The sequence below is a fragment of the Mobula hypostoma genome, chromosome 6, assembly GCF_963921235.1.
Source record: "Mobula hypostoma chromosome 6, sMobHyp1.1, whole genome shotgun sequence".
NCBI classification, from domain to species: domain Eukaryota; kingdom Metazoa; phylum Chordata; class Chondrichthyes; order Myliobatiformes; family Myliobatidae; genus Mobula; species Mobula hypostoma.
In genome coordinates this window covers 151,320,931-151,342,269 of record NC_086102.1, presented here as the reverse complement: position 1 = coordinate 151,342,269, position 21,339 = coordinate 151,320,931, and the positions used below count along the sequence as shown (strand labels likewise).

The 21,339-nt window shown below is 37.2% G+C and overlaps 1 protein-coding gene across 3 annotated transcripts in view; it reads left to right on the top strand.

The window, feature by feature from the left end:
• The window catches only part of myo1b (myosin IB), a 275,743-nt gene that overhangs the window by 44,531 nt on the left and 209,873 nt on the right, over positions 1–21,339 (top strand). For all 3 annotated transcript variants that reach the window (XM_063051970.1, XM_063051968.1, XM_063051969.1), the window contains exon 3: positions 3,040–3,155. In XM_063051970.1, coding sequence (XP_062908040.1) covers positions 3,040–3,155 — 116 coding nt within the window. The remainder of the gene's footprint in view (positions 1–3,039; positions 3,156–21,339) is intronic.

Here is a 21,339-nt window from a genome sequence, read left to right as displayed (position 1 = left end):
CTCTAGCCATAGACAAGGTCCCAGAGGACTGGCAGGAAGATGAAGTTGTTATATTTTTCAAGGAGAGAATCAGGGATAATCTTGGAAACTATAGATTGGTGAGTCCCACATCATAGGGCAGTTATTGGAGAGAATTCCTAGGGATAGGATTTATGAGCATTTGGAAAACTATGGCCTGACTAGGAAGAGCCAGCATAGTTTGTACAGAATAGGTCATGTCTTACTAACAAGATTGAGTTTTTCGACGAGGTGACAAGGGTGATCGATGAAGGTAGAGCTGTGGATGTTGTCTACATGGATTTTAGTAAGGTGTTTGACAGGGTTCCTCTTGGGAGGCTCATCCAGAAGATTAAGATGCATGGGATTGGCCATTTGGATTTAGAACTGGCTTGCTCATAGAAGACAGAGGGTGGTAGTTGAAGGGACTTGTTCGAGCTGGAGGACTGTGATTAGTGGTATTCCACAGGGATCTGTACTGGGACCGCTGCTGTTTATGATATATATAAATGACCTGGATGAAAATGTACAGTAGATGGGTGGATTAGTAAGTTTTCAGATGATATGAAGATCATTTATGTGGATAGTGTAGGTGACTGGCAAAGATTACAATGGAATATAGATCAGTTACAGATATGAACGGAGAAATGACAGATGGAGTTCAACCTGGCCAAATGCAACGTGTTGCATCTTGTTAAATCAAATGTAAAGAAGCAGTACACTGTTAAGGGCAAGACCCTTAACAGTGTTGATAAGCAGAGGATCTTGGATTCCAAGTTCATAGCTCCTTGGAAGTGGCTATGCAGATTAATAGGATGGTTAAGAAAGCATATGGTATGCTTGCCTTTATTAATCAAGGCATTGAGTTGAAGTCAGGAAGTTATGTTGCAGCTTTATAAAATTCTAGTTAGGCCACTCCTGGAGCATTGCATACAGTTTTGGTTGCCCCATTATAGGAAGGATGTTGAGGCTTTGGAGAGGGTGCAGAGAGGTTTACCAGGAAGCTGCCTGAATTACAGGCCGTGTACTATAATGAAAGATTGGACCAATTTAGGTTGTTTTCTTTGGAGCAGCGGAGGCTGAGGGGAGATCTGATAAAGGTTTATAAGATTATGAGAGGCATGGATAGAGTAGATAGACAGTATCTTTTAACAGGGTTGAAATGTTTAATATCAGAGGGCATGCATTTAGGTGAGAAGGGGTAATTTTAAAGGAGATGTGAGGGGTGGGTGTCTGGAATGCACTGCCTGGTGTGTTGGAGATGCAGATACATTAGGGACTTTTAAGAGATGTTTAGATATGCACATGAAATTGAGGAAAATGGAGGGATATGGACATTGTGAGGGCAGAAAAGATTGGTTAGCTGTTGATAACTAATTCAATTGGTTTGGCACAACATTGTGGGCTGAACTGTTGATGTCCGTTTTTGATTTTCTTTGTTCTATTCTCACTTAGTAAGATGGTTGTGAAGCAACAAGTTTGGTATCTCTTTCCTGACTTCCAAAAGAACCTTGGATTAAAAACATTAGAACCCAACAATTGTTCTGCAAACTCATGTTTCTTGTTTGAATCTATGATTGAGAAGAATACTTGTGCATGTGAGCAATGTGGGATTAGATGGAAGTGCAATTCCATCAATTGGATTTTGTGGGAAAAGATGTCCGTCACAATGGACAGTGATATCCAGAGGAAAATGAAGTGCATATTTTAATTACAAACCACAAATGTTTGATATGGGGTGTATTGAGAAGACATAATTCATAAATGCTAATTCGCCATTTGCTGTTTTTCTTTGATCTTTCTTGTGAAAGTTCATCATGTCAATAATCTTGCGGTTTTGGTATTAATCTTGCAGTTTTAATATTGGTTTTCCCCTAGTGCTCCCGTTTCCTCCCACAGCCCAAAGCCGTACCAAGTAGGTTAATAGGTCATTGTAAATTGTCCTGTGGTTAGGTTTGAGTTAATTTGGGGTTGTTGGGGATTGCTGGGTGGTGTAGCTCAAAGGGCCAGAAGGGCCTGTTCTGCTCTGTATCTCATCAAATTAACAAAGAAACAAACAAAAAAATAAATAAGTAACTGAACAAAGTTTTCCATTCACTGTAAGGAAGTGTTTTTCCAACCCTGTTTACTACTGCACTGTTGAATAGATAAAAATACCAGATCATAGGTGACCACTGAATTATGGGAGGATGCACTCCTAGAGAAAAAAAATCTGTGTTTCTTTATTTACTTCTTTTTCACATAAATTCTGTAAGAGTGAATTTTATTCCTTGTCTCAAAATTTTGGGTCATGGTTTGTGAATTTTGTAGGGTTGAATTTCCATTACTTGAATGGCTATACGTAACACAATGGTTGCCTGGATGTAATATGCGGCCTAAAACATTCAAAAACTCTTTTGATTACAAAGCTGCTCGACACTGATCTCCGAGTAAACATGGACAAATCTGTAAGAGTGAAGCACTGAGAAATACCTTCTGCTATGAGACTACAAGCTATGGGATCTGGGGTGGGGTTTTCATGTAGGAAAATAGAAGGTAAACCTGAAAAGAAAATTGCAATCTGAACCATTAGGATCAGCAACGTTACTTTTGATACCTAAGACTTTCTTCAACATTATGTAATATTGGGTTCCATTAAAAAAAGTGGGAGGTAGCAGTAAAGATAATTCTTATTTGTTGGAATCTTAATAGCCAACAATTAAGTTCTTTTTTTTGTTTATTTCAAATGTTGTTAAATTTACAATTCCCTGATACATATCCATAACATGATCCATAATATCCATAACATCCATTATTAAGTTAAATTATTACTCAGCTGGCTATTCTTGGAGGCAACTTTACATTGGACTACCTTGTGCAACCATTGTAAGAATGAAAATGAATTACAGTACCAACTAATCAGCACGCTTTGTAGCTGTGATGGCTTCCTATTTTAGAACATGAAATTTTATGTATGAGTAGCATGAATTTTACAGTATTAGTTTGAAACAACTGATTATTCAATTTAATATTGATATGTATTTTTAAAATTTCTTGTTTCAGACATACATTGGAAGTGTAGTTATATCTGTAAACCCTTACAGACCCTTGCCCATCTACACTCCAGCAAAAGTAGAAGAATATCGCAACAGAAACTTCTATGAGCTTAGTCCTCACATGTAAGTACAGCAAATCTAAACAAACTGCAGCTGACTCAAATCAAGATGCGGCATAAGTTCCAAGCTGTTTACCTTGGACAAAAGGAAGGAAGAGGAAGTGAATATTTTTTTTGAGCTTTTATTAAGTCTGATCTACCCAGTTTAGCTATAATTTGTTTAGAATACTGCAACCATCAGACAAACTATCCCATAATCGAAAAATTCCCTCTTTGACTTCTGAAAGATTTTGGTCTTAATATAGCATCTTTTGTTCTCATTGAATTTGATCCCAGCTGCCCCTGTAACATCTGCCATTGCATTTTGTAAAATAAACTGGGATTGTCTTTTGAGTATTTGAGTTGACATATAGAGCTTGGAAAAAGAGGAGCTGTATGGTTATCATATGGTAAATTACAATCCAGAACAGATATGATTTTGGAGATAAAGTAAAAATTAAGGGAAGGTTGGTATTCCCTTTGCTTTGTAAAAAAAATTCATAATATAATGTCTGAACATGAAATTATTTTTCTTCCATGAAGCTAATAAGGGAGATTTTTAGAAAACATTCTCATAATTTTAATATGTCAAAATATTTGATGAATATGTTTTTTGGCTTTTGAAGGAAGTTATGTGTACAAAGTAAAACATTACATGTAAACGTTAATGATAGCTCAGGCCAACGGAATCCCTTCAAGTTATTTTCATAGCTAGAAATTACAGCAGATTATTGGCTACTTTGTTATTTGCATATATTTGCATTTTCAAAAAATATCAAATAGGAACAGAAATTGCTAGATATACATAGTAGGTCAGGCTACATTTCTGGAGAGAGAATCAGTGTTAATGTTACGTATAAGAAGTTGATGGTCATAATTACTCTAAAGCTTTTGGTGACTTGTGGTTTTAGTCCTTCTTATCAGAATATTTTTCTTCCCCAGTATACTACATTTAAGCAGCTACTCCTTATTTGCCAACTTAAATAGGCACTGGGAAATTGTTCAACCATTAAGGTTTGCTTCTTTTATATGCTATGTAGTGGATAGAAATTTGCTTTTCAGAATTTATGGTCTTCAATAGAGCGTCAATCTCTCTAATATTAAAGAAGGATAAAGATCCTGCTCAATGTGCATCTTATAGACCAATATCTTTATTAAATGTTGATTCTAAAATTTTTTCTAAATTATTAGCAAACAGATTAGAAAAAGTACTTCCTTTTATTATTTCGGAAGACCAAACGGGTTTTATTAAAGGTCGTTACTCTTTCTATAACATTCGCACACTGTTAAATATTGTTTATACTCCCTCACAAAATGTTCCTGAGTGTGTTATCTCTTTAGATGCTGAGAAGGCTTTTGATAGAGTAGAATGGCCTTACTTATTTAAGGTGCTTGAAATGTTTAATTTTAGCTCGAAATTTATATCCTGGATCAAACTGTTATATCATTCTCCTATGGCCTCGGTCCGTACTAACTCTTTAAGCTCACCTTTTTTCCCTCTTTTTCGAGGTACTCGACAAGGCTGTCCTCTTAGTCCTTTATTATTTGATATTGCATTAGAACCTCTTGCAATTGCCATTCGAGGATCTCCAAATATTACTGGGATAACTCGGGGCTTAAAGTCCCATAAAATATCACTCTATGCTGATGACTTACTTTTATATATTTCTAATCCTCAAAAATCCATCCCTGCTGTTTTAGATTTATTAGCACAATTTAGTCTTTTTTCAGGTTATAAATTAAATCTTAGTAAGAGTGAACTTTTCCCGATTAATAAACAACTTCCCTTATATCATAACTTTCCGTTTAAATTGATTAATAATTATTTTTCATATCTTGGGATTAAAATTACTTGTAAACACAAAGATTTATTTAAGATTAATTTTTTACCCTTAATTGACCATATTATTCAACTTTCATCTAAATGGTTTCCATTATATTTAACTTTGATTGGTCGTATTAATGCAGTTAAGATGTTTTTTCTGCCAAAATTTTTATATATATTTCAGGCATTACCGATTTTTGTTCCAAAATCTTTTTTTGATAAAGTTGACTCAAAAATTTCTTCATTTATTTGGCAAAATAAAAACCCGAGACTGGGTAAAATACATTTACAGAAAGCTAAGAGAGATGGAGGTTTAGCATTACCTAACTTTAGATTCTATTATTGGGCAATTAATATTCGACATATGAAATTTTGGTTACTTGACCAGGATATACTATCCATTCCTAAATGGGTAGCATTGGAATTACAATCTGCTCAGGGCTATACACTTGGCTCTATTTTAGGTTCCTCTCTTCCTTTTGATTTGAAACGCCTCAAACAGGTCTCTAACCTGATAGTTAAATATACCTTACGTACTTGGTTTCAATTCAGAAAATTTTTTGATCTTAACCAATTTGGGCTAGCGATTCCTATTTTAGGTAACATTTTTTCCTCCCTCTTTCACGGACCGTGCTTTTCAAATTTGGAAGACTAAGGGTATTTCACGGTTTTTGGATTTATTTTTAGATGGTTCCCTTATGTCTTTTGAACAATTATCTAATAAATATAATTTTTCAAGAATACATTTTTTTAGATATCTACAGGTTAGAAATTTCCTAAGTACTATACTTTCTTCCTTTCCAATGCTTCCTCCTACATATATTTTAGATACTATAATTAACCTTAATCCATGTCAGAAAGGTGCATCGGCTATGATTTATAATATTATTATGAAACTTAGGAAAGCTCCATTTGATAAGATTAGGGTAGATTGGGAACAGGAATTGGGTTCTATCATTTCTGTGGATGACTGGGGGCAGATTTTACAATTAGTCAATACTTCCTCTATCTGTGCGAAACATTCCCTAATTCAATTAAAAGTTGTTCATAGAGCACATATGTCCAAAGATAAATTAGCTCATTTTCATTCTCATATTAATCCTTTTTGTGATAAATGTCCAGGGCAGATAGCCTCTTTAACTCATATGTTTTGGTCTTGTCCTACTCTGGAAACTTTTTGGAGAGACATTTTTAATATTATCTCAAAGGTATTGAATATAATATCTCTCCTCACCCTATTACTGCTATCTTTGGATTACCTAAAATTTCCAGTAATCTTTCTCCTTCAGCCCGTAGAATGATTGCATTTCTTACTTTAATGGCGAAAAGATGTATCTTACAACACTGGAAAGAGCTTAATGCTCCAACTACCTTTTTTTGGTTTTCTCAGACGATATTATGCTTGAATTTGGAGAAAAAATTAGAAGCAATCTTTATGATTCCTCACTTAAATTTGAACAGACCAGGAGATCTTTTATTCAATAGTTTCATTTAATGTAATTTTTTTTCCTTCTCTTTTTTGCTCCATATTTATATACCCTTCTTGTTTTTTTTTACTGTTTTTAATGGAGGTCGGGTTTGAGGACGTGATTTTAAGTTCTTTAACTCTACTTGTTTCCAAGTTAGCCCATTGCTTTGCTTTGCTTTTAGTTTAGTTGCACGGTGGGTTTTTTTTGGGGGTTTTTTTTTCCTTTTCTCTTTTGATATATATATATATATATATATATATAAAGATTAGTATACTATTATGTTACCCTATTATTTTATGTTTAAATTACATTGTTTGTATCATTTTTTTTCTGTATTAATATCTCCTGTAATTTTATTATATTCTAACAGTGTATTAGTGCCTATATGGCTTACCTTTTGTATACTTATTCAATAAAAAGATTTAAAAAGAAAGAAAGAAAGAATTTATGGTGCCAAGTCCAGCAGTAGTGTGTAGGTGCTTGCACTTTTGGTCTGTACAGTTAACAATCAGGAAATTATAGTATTTCCATTTTAGCAGTGTAATGATTTGAAGTGGTGTGCTTGAATCAATTTGCACCAGGGAGACTTGTTAATGTTATTGCCCAGTGTTGCCTGTGCTAGTTGCACTTCTGCTCCTACTCACTGCCTTAGCCCTTTGAAGCAATTTACTTATTGTTTAAAATTAATTTGTCTTTTAACAGAGTTAAAACTAATTCTCAGTCACTAATTTTGCTCTCACCCATATATTTGAGGAGAGACTCTGATTATGCCTTATTCCTGAGCATTCCAATATCTGTTTGCCCTTACAATTTATGCCAATTGAACTTCATCTCTTCTCGGTGATTTTTAATGTGCATTTTTATTATATAAAACAACTGTCAAAAATTAAATGGTGCTGATTCATGTTGCATTTCAATCATGGTGATTGTCTTTCATCTTGTAATGCGATATGTTTCTGCACGTAAACAATCAGACCAGTCAACAAAATCAAAGAGCCATTTAATTATCAGACACATTAGTGTGGCGAAAACTGATTTAAATTTAAATTGTCTGGAATTAGATTGGCAGAAACCCCAGATAAATAGCATAAGGTCTACAAAGGGCCAGCTCTTCAATTATGGTGTGAGACCAGGAGAAACTTGCGGAAATTTGGGCTAGTGATTTTATTATTTCATCCACTTTTGTTCCAGACCTGTACTAATGTTTTTAACATAGTTTCCCCTAATTTACTCCATTCTTCTTATAAACTGATTAAAGTCTCATTATAAAATATAATGAAATATAATGGAATAAGCACGTAATATAATTGTGTTCATCATTTTAAAAATCTGTTAATTTTTCCTCAGATTCTGATGTGGTATCATTTTTATATCCATGTGAGGCTGTTAATTGCTTTATTATATAAAGGGGAGGGATTGTATATTATATAAAGCTTTGAAGTAATAGGAAAATGAATATTGACGCTGGTGAATAGAGCTGAACCAAAATTAAAAGGACACAAAGCTTGAGACATTTGGTGCCTAGGAAGGTTTATGAAATGGGTAGAACGAATAACTATTTCTTGATGACTGCTTCTGCAAAATTATATTGTGCATGATACATTCAACTATACTATCGTAACTAAGGCTTGCCACTGAGAAGCATGCCAAGGAGAAGTGGTAGGTAGATAGGTTCTCTGGGTAAGCAGATGCAGTTAAGAAGCTGGGAATGATTGGTGGGCCAGTCAGCAGGGAGATCTGGGCAAGGGGTAAATTGTGTCAATGAGGTGGACATAGAACTTTAATATTTGCACAATGCAGCAAAATGTTTCTGCATTTGCATATGTTCATTAAAAGTGGCACTAAACCCACAGCTAATTAAGGTACTGTAATGTTAATATTGATGTTGTTCCCAAATGTGTTATAAATAATTAGATTAACACAGTTTATTTGAAGATCTACAATAACTCTGCATGTGCCACAATTTCTTTTTTTCTTCTTTCTGGTTGTGAATGTGCTATTGTTAGTCCATTCCCATGAAACTCTAAAGTACAGAGCTGTTTATGACTCACTGGTTACTTACTGGGCAGCACTCTCAGATACAAACTGGAAGAGGTCAAAGCCACTTCAGAGATGATCACTTAATTCAGTTATCAATAAGGTACAGCAATGTCACAGACGATGTCTTTCAGATAGGGTCACAGATATAAAAAAAAAGCATGACTATTGTTGTAATTCAACAAGCAATATGCTGGAAGAACTTAGTGGGTCCGGCAGCATCCGTGGAGGGAAATGGACAGTCGACGCTTTGGGTGGCGGCCCTCCATCGATAAAGCAAGTTATCAAGTATGAAAAGGTGAAGGGAAGCAGTGGAGCAAGAGCCAGCATGTGACAGGTGAATCAGGCGAGGAAGGTTGATTGGCAGATGTAGGAAGGAAAAGTGGAATTAGCAATGGAAGCTGAGGCAACAAAGGGCTGCAGCTGAGGAACCTGATAGGAGAGGAAGGTGGAGAAGACAGATAGGAACAGAGGGAGGAGGAGAACCAGTGGAAGGAGTGTGCCCAAGATGAGCAGATGGACTGGCTGGACAAGGGTAAAGACACAGAATGGGGGGTAGGGGGAAGCATGTGTGGAAGTAGGAATAACTGGTTAGATCATGAGGAGAGAGAAAAGGTACAGGGGGAGCAGTTTAATGTCCTGACTAGTATTTATACTACAAATAACATCTTTGAAATAATCACACAGTTTTTAATTACATTGCTTTTTTTTATAGGGCCTTGCTCTGCATAACTTGGCTGTGGCATTTTTTAACTTGCATTTGTGACAATACTTCAAACATGCCTTATTGTCTGTAAAACATTTTTGGATATCCTATAATTAAGAAAGTTTTTATTTGAGTTTAAGTTAGCTTCTTTAATTTTCTCTCATTAACAATTAGAGTTTATCTAAAGTTCTAGAATACTCTGTAAAGCTCTGTCCGTTCCCTCATTTACTGTAATAGTTGGTACAAGATTGTCAGTACAAAACTGAGGTCGGAATCTTCAGATGAGACTGGAGTGGGTTAGGCAAAGGAATGTATTGCCGAAAAAAGTGCCCTAATATCTCAGCTAATCGATGTTCTGTTTATGGCCAACAATCTCAGGATGTTGGTTAACAGGTATAGTATTGTGGCAAAAGTCTCAGGCCCTTATATGTAGCTTTTGCACAGTACTGTATTTGTCAACGTAGAACGGTGATTGAGTTTGTAAATCTGGCAGGATTAAAGGATGTTGGGAATGCTGAATGCGGAGCGCTACAGGAGGAATGTGGAACAGGTAGCAGAGAAAGCTGCTGGGCAGGGGTGGCACAGGTGCAGAGACACCCTGCCTTGAGACAATAGGCAAGGTTATATGAGTCCAAGTAATTGTTTTATTGATCACTACAGAATATCTCTCTAGTGCTTCCCGCTCCTTCCCCTCTCCCTTCCCCTTTACCCAACCATGGTTCCCCTCCCCATGCTGCCTTCCAGCTCTCATTTTTTTTGTGGCAGCAGATCAGAGTAATACATAAAATTACTACAGTACAGTGCAAAAATCTTAGGCACCCTAGTTATCTATATATATGCCTCAGATTTTTGCACAGTACTGTATATTTAATTTTCCACAGGCATATAATCTGTTGGCATTCAGGAATTGCTGACTTGCTACTCACCTATCCACCATGACCTTACAATTCAATTCTTATTCTACAATTGTTACTTTTATTGTACTGAAATATCTAACCCTTTTCCAACCATTTCATAAGGAAACACAAATATTTAAGCTATTGTGAAGTTGAGGAGCTGCCAAAAGAATGCTTCTTATGTATTTTATATATTTTCTTGCAACATAGAAGGCCCTTGGCCCATCCAGTCTATGCCATCAGTCAGACTGCTCTCGTAAGTCCCACTTCCTCAAATCTTTCTATGTAGCCAATATATTCCATTTCACATGCTCAACATCTGCCTACCCCACCCCCCAACTCTCCTGTACCAGGGAAGTTTACAGCAGATAATTAATCCCGCATGTCTTTTGCATGTGGGAAACTCAAAAGCTGCAAGAGAGGCCCACTTGGTCACAGGAAGAATGTGCAATCTGTACACAGATTGGGTTCAAGGTTAGAATCAAATCCAGGTCACTGGAGCTGTGCAGCAAACAGATCTGACTGCTGTGCCATTCCGTCGCCCATTTTTACAAGAAAATGCATTGACATTTGACATTCTGAACTTTCAAATGATGTCTCATTGCACGGACTTTGGTTCAAAACTGGATTCATTCCACTGCTTCTTGAAAAGTGGTTTCTAAGTGCTCAGTTGTGGCAATTATTGTATTTTACTTTTTCTTGCTATACCTCTGGCGTAACATTACCCTGTGTTGCTCAATAAAATCCAGGAAATCTAATGTCACTAACCATGTTTCACCATGATTTGAAAGGAATTCCTGAATTATATAGAAGAGAAAGGTATTAATTCTATAGTGAGTAATGTGTACCGGGAGTGAGGAATGATATTTTTCTGGTTTGGTTGCATTGTTACAGGACAAATATCTTTCGTTGAACAATAACTTTATAGAAATTACAAAATGGGCACGATCATTAAAGATTTACTTTGCGATTAGTGCCTTGATATTGCTCCATTCCTGTCTTAGAACATTGTGGGATTTCGTCCAAGAACAAACCTGAGAACTGCCAAGAATAAACTTTAGAATTTTTAGTATTCTCCAAAGGATTTCATAAACAGAGCCATTTGACAGTTGATCATTTCCCAAAGGACAACAGCCCTTTCGCTGTAAAATGCATTTCTAACCACAGATGCCAGAAATTACTGCACTATAGTGGGAAAAATTATGAATGACTCAATCATTTATATCCATACAAACCCCATTCCCATACACATATTGATAGCTTGGTGAATTTCAAGTCTACTGAATTATTCTTCATTCATGATCTGTTAATACAAAGCTGTCAGATTTTGAAGATAAATTAATTTATGTGTCCAGTAGCATTAATCATTTGGCAGGTCAGGCTGCAAATCTGAGGAAAGTAGTCCAGTAATTGAATCAGTACACAGAGAAGAGTGAATTCTAAATGAGAACTGTCTCATAATGGCACTTGGCTATTTAAGTATAAATAACATTGTGACTGGCTAAAACTGAGCAACGCAGAATTGGGAAATATAAAAGTATCCTGCCAAAGGGTCTCAGCCCGAAAAGTCTACTGTTTATTTCCATCAATAGATGCTGCCTGGCCTGCTGAGCTCCTCCAGTACATTATGTGTATTGCTCTAGATTTCCAGTGTCTGCAGTACCTCTTGTGTCTTAGAGAATCTCGATCTCCTGACACTATGTTTTATCCTTCAATACAAGGTCACAATCAATGATTACTACAGTTTTGATTATTATAATCACCTATTTAACTCCAACATTTTGAAAAGTCAGGCAAATTTACAGAATTATATATTTACAATGGTACATATGCTGATTCTTGAATATTGAATACTAGTGTCTATATTTGGGCAATAAGGATTACCCTACCAGATGGAAGGTCAGGGTCCAATTCTCACCGCTGTTTGTAAGGAGATTATATGTTCTTCCCATTACTGTATGGGTTTCCTCCCTTGTTCCAAATACATATAGGTTAAGGTTAGTGACTTGTGGGCATTCTATGTTGGCTCAAAAGTCTGGTGACACTTGCCGACTACCCAGCACAATCCTCACCAAACAACAGGAATTCTGCAGATGCTGGAAATTCAAGCAACACACATCAAAGTTGCTGGTGAACGCAGCAGGCCAGGCAGCATCTATCCATCTATTGTCTTCCACTATGTAGCCTCAGTGGGGCAGAGACTGTCCCACACCCAGTAATCGGTTTCACTAGCCACAAAGTATCAATTGGAAGTTAAACAATTTAATTTTCAAACAATGTGCAGGTTTTATTTACTGAAGTCAGGTTCTTATTTTAGTTATCCATAATTTCATAACTACACAATGATCTCTAACAACTGTCATAGGGACAAATACAGACACACGGAATAGTAAAATTATTTGGTATTGCCTCAGTTTCTTATTTATGACCAACACACAAAATGCTCCAGAAACTCAGTCGGCCAGGCAGCATCTATGGAAATGATGTCATATTTATACTCTATCTACAGTATGTTTATTCTTTTCCATTGATCCTGCCTGACTTACTGAGTGTCTCCTTCATCTTGTGTGTGTGGCTCTGGATTTCCAGCTTTTCCAGAACCTTTGGTGTTAATCTGTGACCATTCATATTTGTTAAGTATCTATTTTCACAAAAATATCTCAACTTCACTATAATACTTCACATGTAACAATTTTATCAACAACAAATATTTTCATTTCAGATTCTCGATATCTGCAGTTTTTGTTTTGGCTTTCCTTTAGACAATGCTGTTTTATAACACAATCCGATCTATTTGTCATTCTGATATATTATTGATGCCACAAAATGAAACAGTAATCATCTTATTAGAGCAAGCTGTACTGATGACAAAATAAGATTACAGCCTTGAAGTCACTTTAATTCCACAAATACTTTTCAGTGTTTCTTTTTCAAATATAAATTCACTTTTTCCAAACTTTACTTATTCAATATTTATATCTTTTAGTTACTGTTCAATAGTTTCTATCTAATGTATTTAATTAATCTTGAAATACCTTATAAAGCCTTCTAGTTGGTTTCCTTGTACCTAAAAACCATTTTCCTTGTCATTATCTTAATAACTCTTTGCTTTATTTTCTCCAGGGTATGGATAAGTGTCCAGAGTTCACACAATTCATCCATAATTTTATCTGTAGATTAAGCATTACTCTTAACTTCTTTCTCTATGATACTCCTTGACATAGGATCACAAATCTGAAATATCGAATGTTTCTCTTTCGACAAAAGTTGTTTGACTTACTAAGTTTTTCAAGTATTTTACTTAAAAGAAATTAGATATATACTTCAGTTTATAACTTGATCAGTTTTCTTTTCCACCTATATCATTTTTTAATTGTGTTCCTTATGAGTATTGGTTTTTTAATTCTATATCGGATCTGTAGTAACAATCATTTCATTCTCCTTTACAGTCATGTACTAAGGAATAACAATAAACAATCTTGAATCTTGAATTTGTGTTATATGTTTTCTTTTACTGTCATATTTGCTTACCACACAAAAAGATTTTTTCTATTATATTTGTCTTATAAACAGAACTGCACTGAAACGATAAATAGGTCATTTAGCACTGTGTTCACAGAATAACAGGGTAAAATGATGATATATTTATTAGGAGATGTGTAATAAAGTGGCCACTGAATGTATGTTTTGATTTTTTGCTGTAGCCCAACCACTTCAAGGTTCGATGTGTTGTGCATTCAGGGATGCTCTTTTGCAGACCACTACTGATGTAACGCATGGCTGTTTGAGTTACTGTTGCCTTCCTGTCAGCTTGAACCAGTCTGGCCATCCTCCTCTGACCCTTCTCATTAACAAGGCATTTTCACTCACAGAACTGCCACTCACTAGTTATTTCATCGTTTTTTGCACCATTCTCTGTAAACTGTAGAGGCTGTTGTATGTGAAAATCCCCACAGATCAGTGGTTTATGAGATACACAAGTCATCCATCAGGCACCAACAATCATTCCATGGTCAAAGTCATTTAGAGGACATTTCTTTCCCCATTATGATATTTAGTCTGAACAACTGAACCACTTAATCATATCTGCCTGCTTTTATCCATTGAGTTGTGCCAGATGATCTGTTGATTAGAGCAGGTGTACAGGTGTACCTAATAGAGTGCCCACTGAGTGTATAGGTGCATAAATATGACCAGTATTTGTGGATCAGCCCTGAACATGATTAAAATTTCAAATGAATGAATTTTTTTTATGAAGTAGATTCTTAACAATGGGTTAATAGGGAATTTACTTACTTGACTTGATAGAAATATCTTGGGGGATTCTTTGGAGCTTGTTAAAGAACAGAGCATTTTAGACCTTGTGTTGTAAAATGACTGATAATCCCATGGTAATGGACCCTTTCAACAAAGGTTATTAGTATGATAAACTGTTATACTTGAGAAACAAAAGTTTGTATGTGTTGAGAATTGCTGCTCCAGAGGGCAATCTGATGCTCATGGTTCCTTGTATTTAAGACTGAAAATGGTAATTTTTAACATGAAGCTAACAAGAGAATATTAGGAACTGACAGGAAATTAAACAAAGATTATCCATGACCAAACTGAAGGACACAGCAGCCTTGAGAGTGTGTACCATGCTTTTTATTACTCAGCATTGCTGTCATCTTGAATAATGTGCCAAGTTCATTATAAAATTTCAGAGCTATATCAAAATATCAGGGGAAGATTGGGGTAATTTGAAAAAAGATTTATAAATGTGGAAAATCCACTTGTAGTTGGAATTAAATGTTTATTTATTTATTTACTTGAAAATACAGGCCAGTAACAGCCTTTTCAACTGCAGGCTCTCACCACCCAATTATATCCATCTGACCAATTAACCTAGTAACCAAACCATGCACCTTTGGAATGTTGGTGGAAATCTGAGAACCCAGATGTGTTATCTGACCCTCAGGTGCATAGAGTGACTTGGGCAGTACAGATCCCTCAATGAAGGCCACCACTAACAGAGATCAAAAATTTAAAAAATACTACTGATGATGTAAATCTGAAATAAAAATAGAAATACTGGAAACAGTCAATAAATCAAGTAACACCTTTGGGGGAAAAAAAAGGGAGTTAATGTTTCAAACATGAAACATTAGCCTTGTTTCACTTTCCACAGATGCTGTCTGACGTGTTGGGTATTTCCAGCATTTTCTGCATTTATTTCACCAAAGAAAGGAATGCTATCTGGTTACTGTCACGTTTTTTGTAAGACATTGCTGTACTTTAATGGGATGTGGTATATCATGCAACAGAAGTGTGACTACATTCCTAAGATATTTCTGTGTCTCTAAGTCAGTATGCAATATGTTGAAGCTGGAAAGTGCAAGTTACTGATTTCCGTAACCAGAACTAGCATAGCATTAATGGGAAATCCCAAGATGATGAATCAAGGAATGTGTCCACACATCATGGGTTCCCTTAAGGTCTCAAGGAATTATCTGACCACAGTCCCAGGGGTTAGGAAAGCTGAAATATATAATAGAATAGAATGCAGATTTTTTGGCCTATGATCACTCGTTTGTGCATCGGTCCTCTGAAGTATTGTTTAGAATTAACAATGTTTGAAGAAAGGATGAAAAGGAATTATGCACTGACTTCAAACAAGAGAACAAAGTACCCCCCTTAATGGTCTGGATGAATTCTCAAAATGAGAGTGTCAATGGAATCGGTGCTCCAAAGGGTCATTAAGCTAATAAATGTATAGAAATGTATATTGATGGTACTGCTAGGCTGGAAAGCTGGTGCAAACCCTGTCCTCCCACGGCTGCACTCTGATTTCCTTGGAATCAGAGTGATTGATGGCTTTGTCTTTCAGCAGTACTCCCACAAACATGACGAGAAAAGGTGATTTCATTGCTGCATAGTCCAATGCAGACTGAGCTACCAAGACAATGTTCAGAAGATGCCAGTGAGGGTTATAAGGCCAAAAGTTATAGGAGCAGAATTAGGCCATTGAGTCTGCTCTACCATTCAATCATGGCTGATTTTTTTTTTAATGAATCCCTTTCACCTACTTTCTCTTAACCCACTTGCCAATCATAAACCTAACAATCCCTGCCTAAAATACACCCAATTACTAGGCCCGTACTCCTTCTGTGGCAGCGAATTCACCACTGAAGAAATTCCTGCTCATTTCAATTTTAAAAGCGCATTTTTTTTCTGAGAATGTGTTCTTGGATGCTAGGTTTATCTGCTTACGGGAACAACCTCTCTACGTGTACTCTATTCCATCCAATCCTTTCAGCATCTGGTAGTTTTCTATGAGGTTCGGCCCCCTCCATCCTTCTGAACTCTGTTGAGTACAGGCCCGGTGACATCCAGCAGGTTGGTATTGGGCTGTCTGGGGTAAGGGCGCAGCTGCTCAGAGCTGAGATGTGAGATCAGGATTAGCGCCCTGGCTGGTACAATCTGTGTGGGCATTAGCAGGGGCTGGAAGCACTTCCGCTATAAGTTGACATACTACTCAGGAACTTGAACTTGAGCACTGAAGCGCTGAAGGGTACAGAGCTAGTGTTGATGAAGGGGATTAGTATAGATGGGTACTTGATGGTTGCCAAGGACATGTTGACAAATGAACCTATTTCTATGCTGTATCACTCTATGATTCTCTGGACTCTCCCATTGACGACTTTTGTCTCCTCAACTCTTTATGTGTCAGGAGAACTCTCAGAGCATGGAGGCTTCCATGTGGCAACAAACTCAATGACTCTCTACCAGCAATGAGTTTGATACCACATACCAACCTCTGGGCTAGGGAGATCCATGCAGCCAAACAGCAGCTTCTATCACAACCAGAGAGCAGCCACTCCCAACAACATCTGCACTCATTGTGCCAGCCCAACTCTTCATCTTAATGCTGAGTGGCCACTGTGCTTTTCCCGGCCTGCCCACCTCAGGCAGCCCCTGCATGTGGCATCAGTAGTTCACGGCACACAAAATTAACTGATGATAAGATCACTGTTGCAGGAGCACCATGTTCCTGATAAAGCTATGCACAATCTTGGTAGGTATTTTTTTAATGTACAGGATGTTACATACCCCAAGTGGTTCAATTCAGGATCAAGAGCGTGGATTATCTTTCTGCAAGACAGAGCCAGGCGGATACAAGTGTAAGTGAAGATTGACTTTAAAGAAATATGAAGAGATCTCATTGAAGAACAGGTGATTCAAAGCTGATGGGATAGAGGGACAGAAGTATTCAAAAGAAATTGGGTTGGGGAACTTGGAGACTTGACCTTGGCCAGAGAGAGCACAAGGATAAACTGTAAATTCAAGAAGGACGCAAGAAAGAATTAACTCATTAAGTTAGTATTTGAATTTTGGAGTAATTGACCTTTACATTTTATCTTCACCCCAGGCAGCAAAGCTACCAACTCTTGTATTTATTTCAGAAGATATCATCACATAGCACAACTCACTCATCCAGTCAGACAGCTTTTCTTTAATACCAACAACAAGCTGTAACTAATAAACAAAAGTCCTGAAAAAAGATGCCAAGAGCACGCACTGACCTAGAAATTCCTTTGTGTTATGCTACTTTTTCCAACATTGTGTGATTAAAAATTTGTCTGGAGAGAAATAAGATGATAAGCATTCTGTGTCGTTTTAGTGCGACTCTGAATTCAACAGAGAAGTTTGTACCTGTACTTGTGCACATGGCACAGGTATGGCACAAATGACATTTTTCTCCATGCAAATGCATTTTTTGAAGCATTGTAGACTAGGAGAATGACCATCAAATTGATTTTAATAATTTTTGCTGGATTGGGTCCTCTGTGACATCAGTCCTTTTGTTCTCAAAGAATTAACATATGGCACAGACATCAATTACGCACCCTCCTCCCGCCAGGACCCAAGCTCAGACATGCTTTTCACCCAATTTTGCTTCAACAATCCTTCCACCCTAACACCCTCCCCCATCCCACTGTGTGTGCGTGCGCACACACACACACACACACACACACACACACACACACACACTCATCTGATCACCACCTCCACCCCAACTCAAGATCGTTAGCTCTTTATCTGATTATCATTCTTTTCCAAAGTCTTATTTAGTCTTGACCCTGACTCCCAGCCTCAGTTAGTGCTCACTTACTGGTCATCATTTGGCACCGTTTGCTATCCATTCTGATAACCTCCTATCAGGTCCTGAGCTTTTGAGAAGGTCCCCTGTATACTTCTGTGCCTTGCTCCCTGCCTGACCCATATTTCTGAGGCTTGGGCACTATTGAGATTTCAATTGGTGGGCCATCAGTACAACACTATGTCTGCTCCTGAATTTCAAGGTCAATGTTATGTTATGCTCCATTATATTCTGTCTGTTTTACTCACTGCTGTTTTTGGGAGACATAATTGGAGAGATAGAGGTAATCCCAGTGGATTGGTCAGAATGTGAGCTGTGCTTGGTGGCAGCAGTTGTATCATTATTTTGGTTAGTTTCTTCCAAAAAGGCACAAGGAAAATTTAGGATTGCCCTGAATTCAGTACGCTGTAGCACTGAACTTCGGTGCCCAAGCCCTATGGTGGTTCCACTATGGAACATTAGTTAAAAACCACTGACAACAATTGAAATATAAAGCTACATTTTCTTCATTTGTGCAGCCGAACACTTTAATGTGTTGGGATGTTCGAATTCTTGATGCACAACATTTCCCTTTGAGTACTTGTATTGCCAACATCCACACAGTGTAAATTCCTTTCAAGGAGCACAAAGTGATTGTTTGGGCACAAGGTATGGGCGTGAAGCAAGGTTAATACATATGGTTCAGATGTTCATTTAGAATAGGCAGGGTAGGCAGGAGCTTGGTGACCTTGATTTGCAGATAATTCATTTGAATACTTAACAACAAGTGGATTTAATCAATATCACCATGGTGAAGAATGTTTTATTTAGTTATTGCTGTCAGCCTTGTTGGTTGACTAGCACTGACTGATTTGGCCACAGAAATAAAAGAATTTTAATCAAAAATATATAGCTGAATGCTTGTGTTTTCAGTGAATAAAACCAGATGGACTTTTACATTTTGTGCTGTGTCTTATGCTATTCTAGAATAATGTATGCACATGCAAGCTGCTTTAACCCATGACTGATGTTAATTTAAAGCATGAAGTAAAGCTGAAACCTTTAGAAAAAAAATGTTTTATTAATCAAATATTACTCCACTCACAGTTATTGCTGCTGAACTTGATTGTGAATTTTGTCAACTTTTATTAATTGGCAACTTGTCTAGATGTTCAGAGAAAGCATTCTGTGACTTTAGCTAACAGGAAATTAGGTTTGTAAGCACTAGAAAAATGCTATTTAAGTTATATATTGAAAAATCAAAATTGTAGATTCTTAGTGCTAATCTGTTACTCCAAGCAATTACAGAATCTTTAAAAGTCTAATTGACAACAGATATAAACTGCTCAAGGTTCAATGATAAGCATAACACCAAATTTCCATTTGTTGTTCCCTTTAATTGTCCTACCCTTCCTATTCTGAAGATATCCAGTTAAAACCACTTCTTCACATTGATTAATGTTTTAAACCTTTAAGTAATAAAAAATAATACTTTTATAGGAATGTGTGCTGCTCCATTGCTGACTTTTAAAAGCAAACAGATTTTCAAGTTTCCAAATGATTAAGTAGGAATTGAGTTCATAGATCTTAGTATTGTTGTTGAGAGACTCATGGGTACAACTATCTGTCAGTATTTAGCTGCTGTGTCAGAGTACGCAGAACAGATGATCATAGCCATTAACTCTCTGATAAAGGGCAGCACCTCCTTCATATAGTTTGGTCTGGGGATTCTGCTCTGAGCCCAAACATAAGCTGGAATTTGAAGTGTTGATGCAGCCTGAACACATCCAGGCACCAGAGTGGGATTTCTCAAGCACCAACACCTGACACAAAAAAAAATGGTGAGGATTTTCATAATTTTGGTTGTAATGTTATAAAAATGGCACAGAGAGATTGAAGAAAGTATTGAAAAGACTCACATGGATAAGAAGAGACTGAGAAGATATACTGTACTTTTCAAGAAAGGCAGAGTAGACTGGGTACTTTTCTCTCAAAGTGAAGGCTGAATATGGCCTGGTATTTTTAACATGATAGAATGGTTTACTGGAATAGATTTAATAGTGCCAAAACTTACTTAGTCTTCAGTTTTCGGGTCCACCTGTCAAGGAACCCAAAACTAAAGACATTAAGCATGTATAGTCATAACTAAATAGAGAGAAAAAAAGTAAAAAGAAGAAATGCTTTATCCAGATTATGCTGAAACATGCAACTTATCACATCAACTAATTGTCATGGACCCGACTGGACAGTGGCAGGCATCCAATTTTCAGCACTCCAATTCCCCTGAGCATAGTTAGCTGTCCCTTTAAGACCCAGACTGCCAATTATTGCTTGGCACATTCCTTCATGGAAAGTCTGTACTTAAAGGCTTTGTGCTGAGCTCCTAGTGCTGAATTGTAGGAGTTCCATTGGTCTCTTGTTACAGTATGGTTGAGCCATCATGAACCCAGCAGAGTATGAATGTCTGTAAATTGAATTGGCCCACCAGGGATTAACTGCAGACAGACATGATACATGTTTCAAGAGATCCTCACTATGCTCCAGAAACACTCTGACGCTGGTAGGTAGGATCTGAGTTTGACTGGAGTGGCTGCCTGTTCTGGGTATGTCAAGCTGGAGGCTCTGTTGATACCCAAGAGGGATTGCTGCACCTACCGGCTCCTGAGTGTTTTTCTGGTATACCAAGGATTCCTGGTACAATGCTCCTTGGCCTTTGAGCTACAGCCAATCCAAATTCCTGTCAGAATGCAGTAAGGTAGACTAATCTCTATCATCTTGTTCCTTACTGGAAGAGCCCTTGCCAGGGCCAGTGAACTCTTATGAGAAGGATTCATCTGTCTCTCTTAGTGCAGAGAGGACATGGGTCTGTGATAAAGCTCTATGTCTTGTGCTGGGGAATTGGTCTATGGCTGATTATTCCATAAAATTTCACACCTTGGCCACAGAGTACAGCTACAACATAGAAACATGAACAACTTGATTCCATAAAGGATTGAGTGACGAGCTAAAGGATGCCCTTGCGGCCTGAGACCTGGTGGATGATCAAGAGAGACTTGTGGACCTGGTGATAACTGATTAATGGAAAGGAGAAGGGATAGATGAAGGGGGTTATTCCAAAGATACTCTTCCCCTGATTATCCTCTGTCCTCTCCTATTC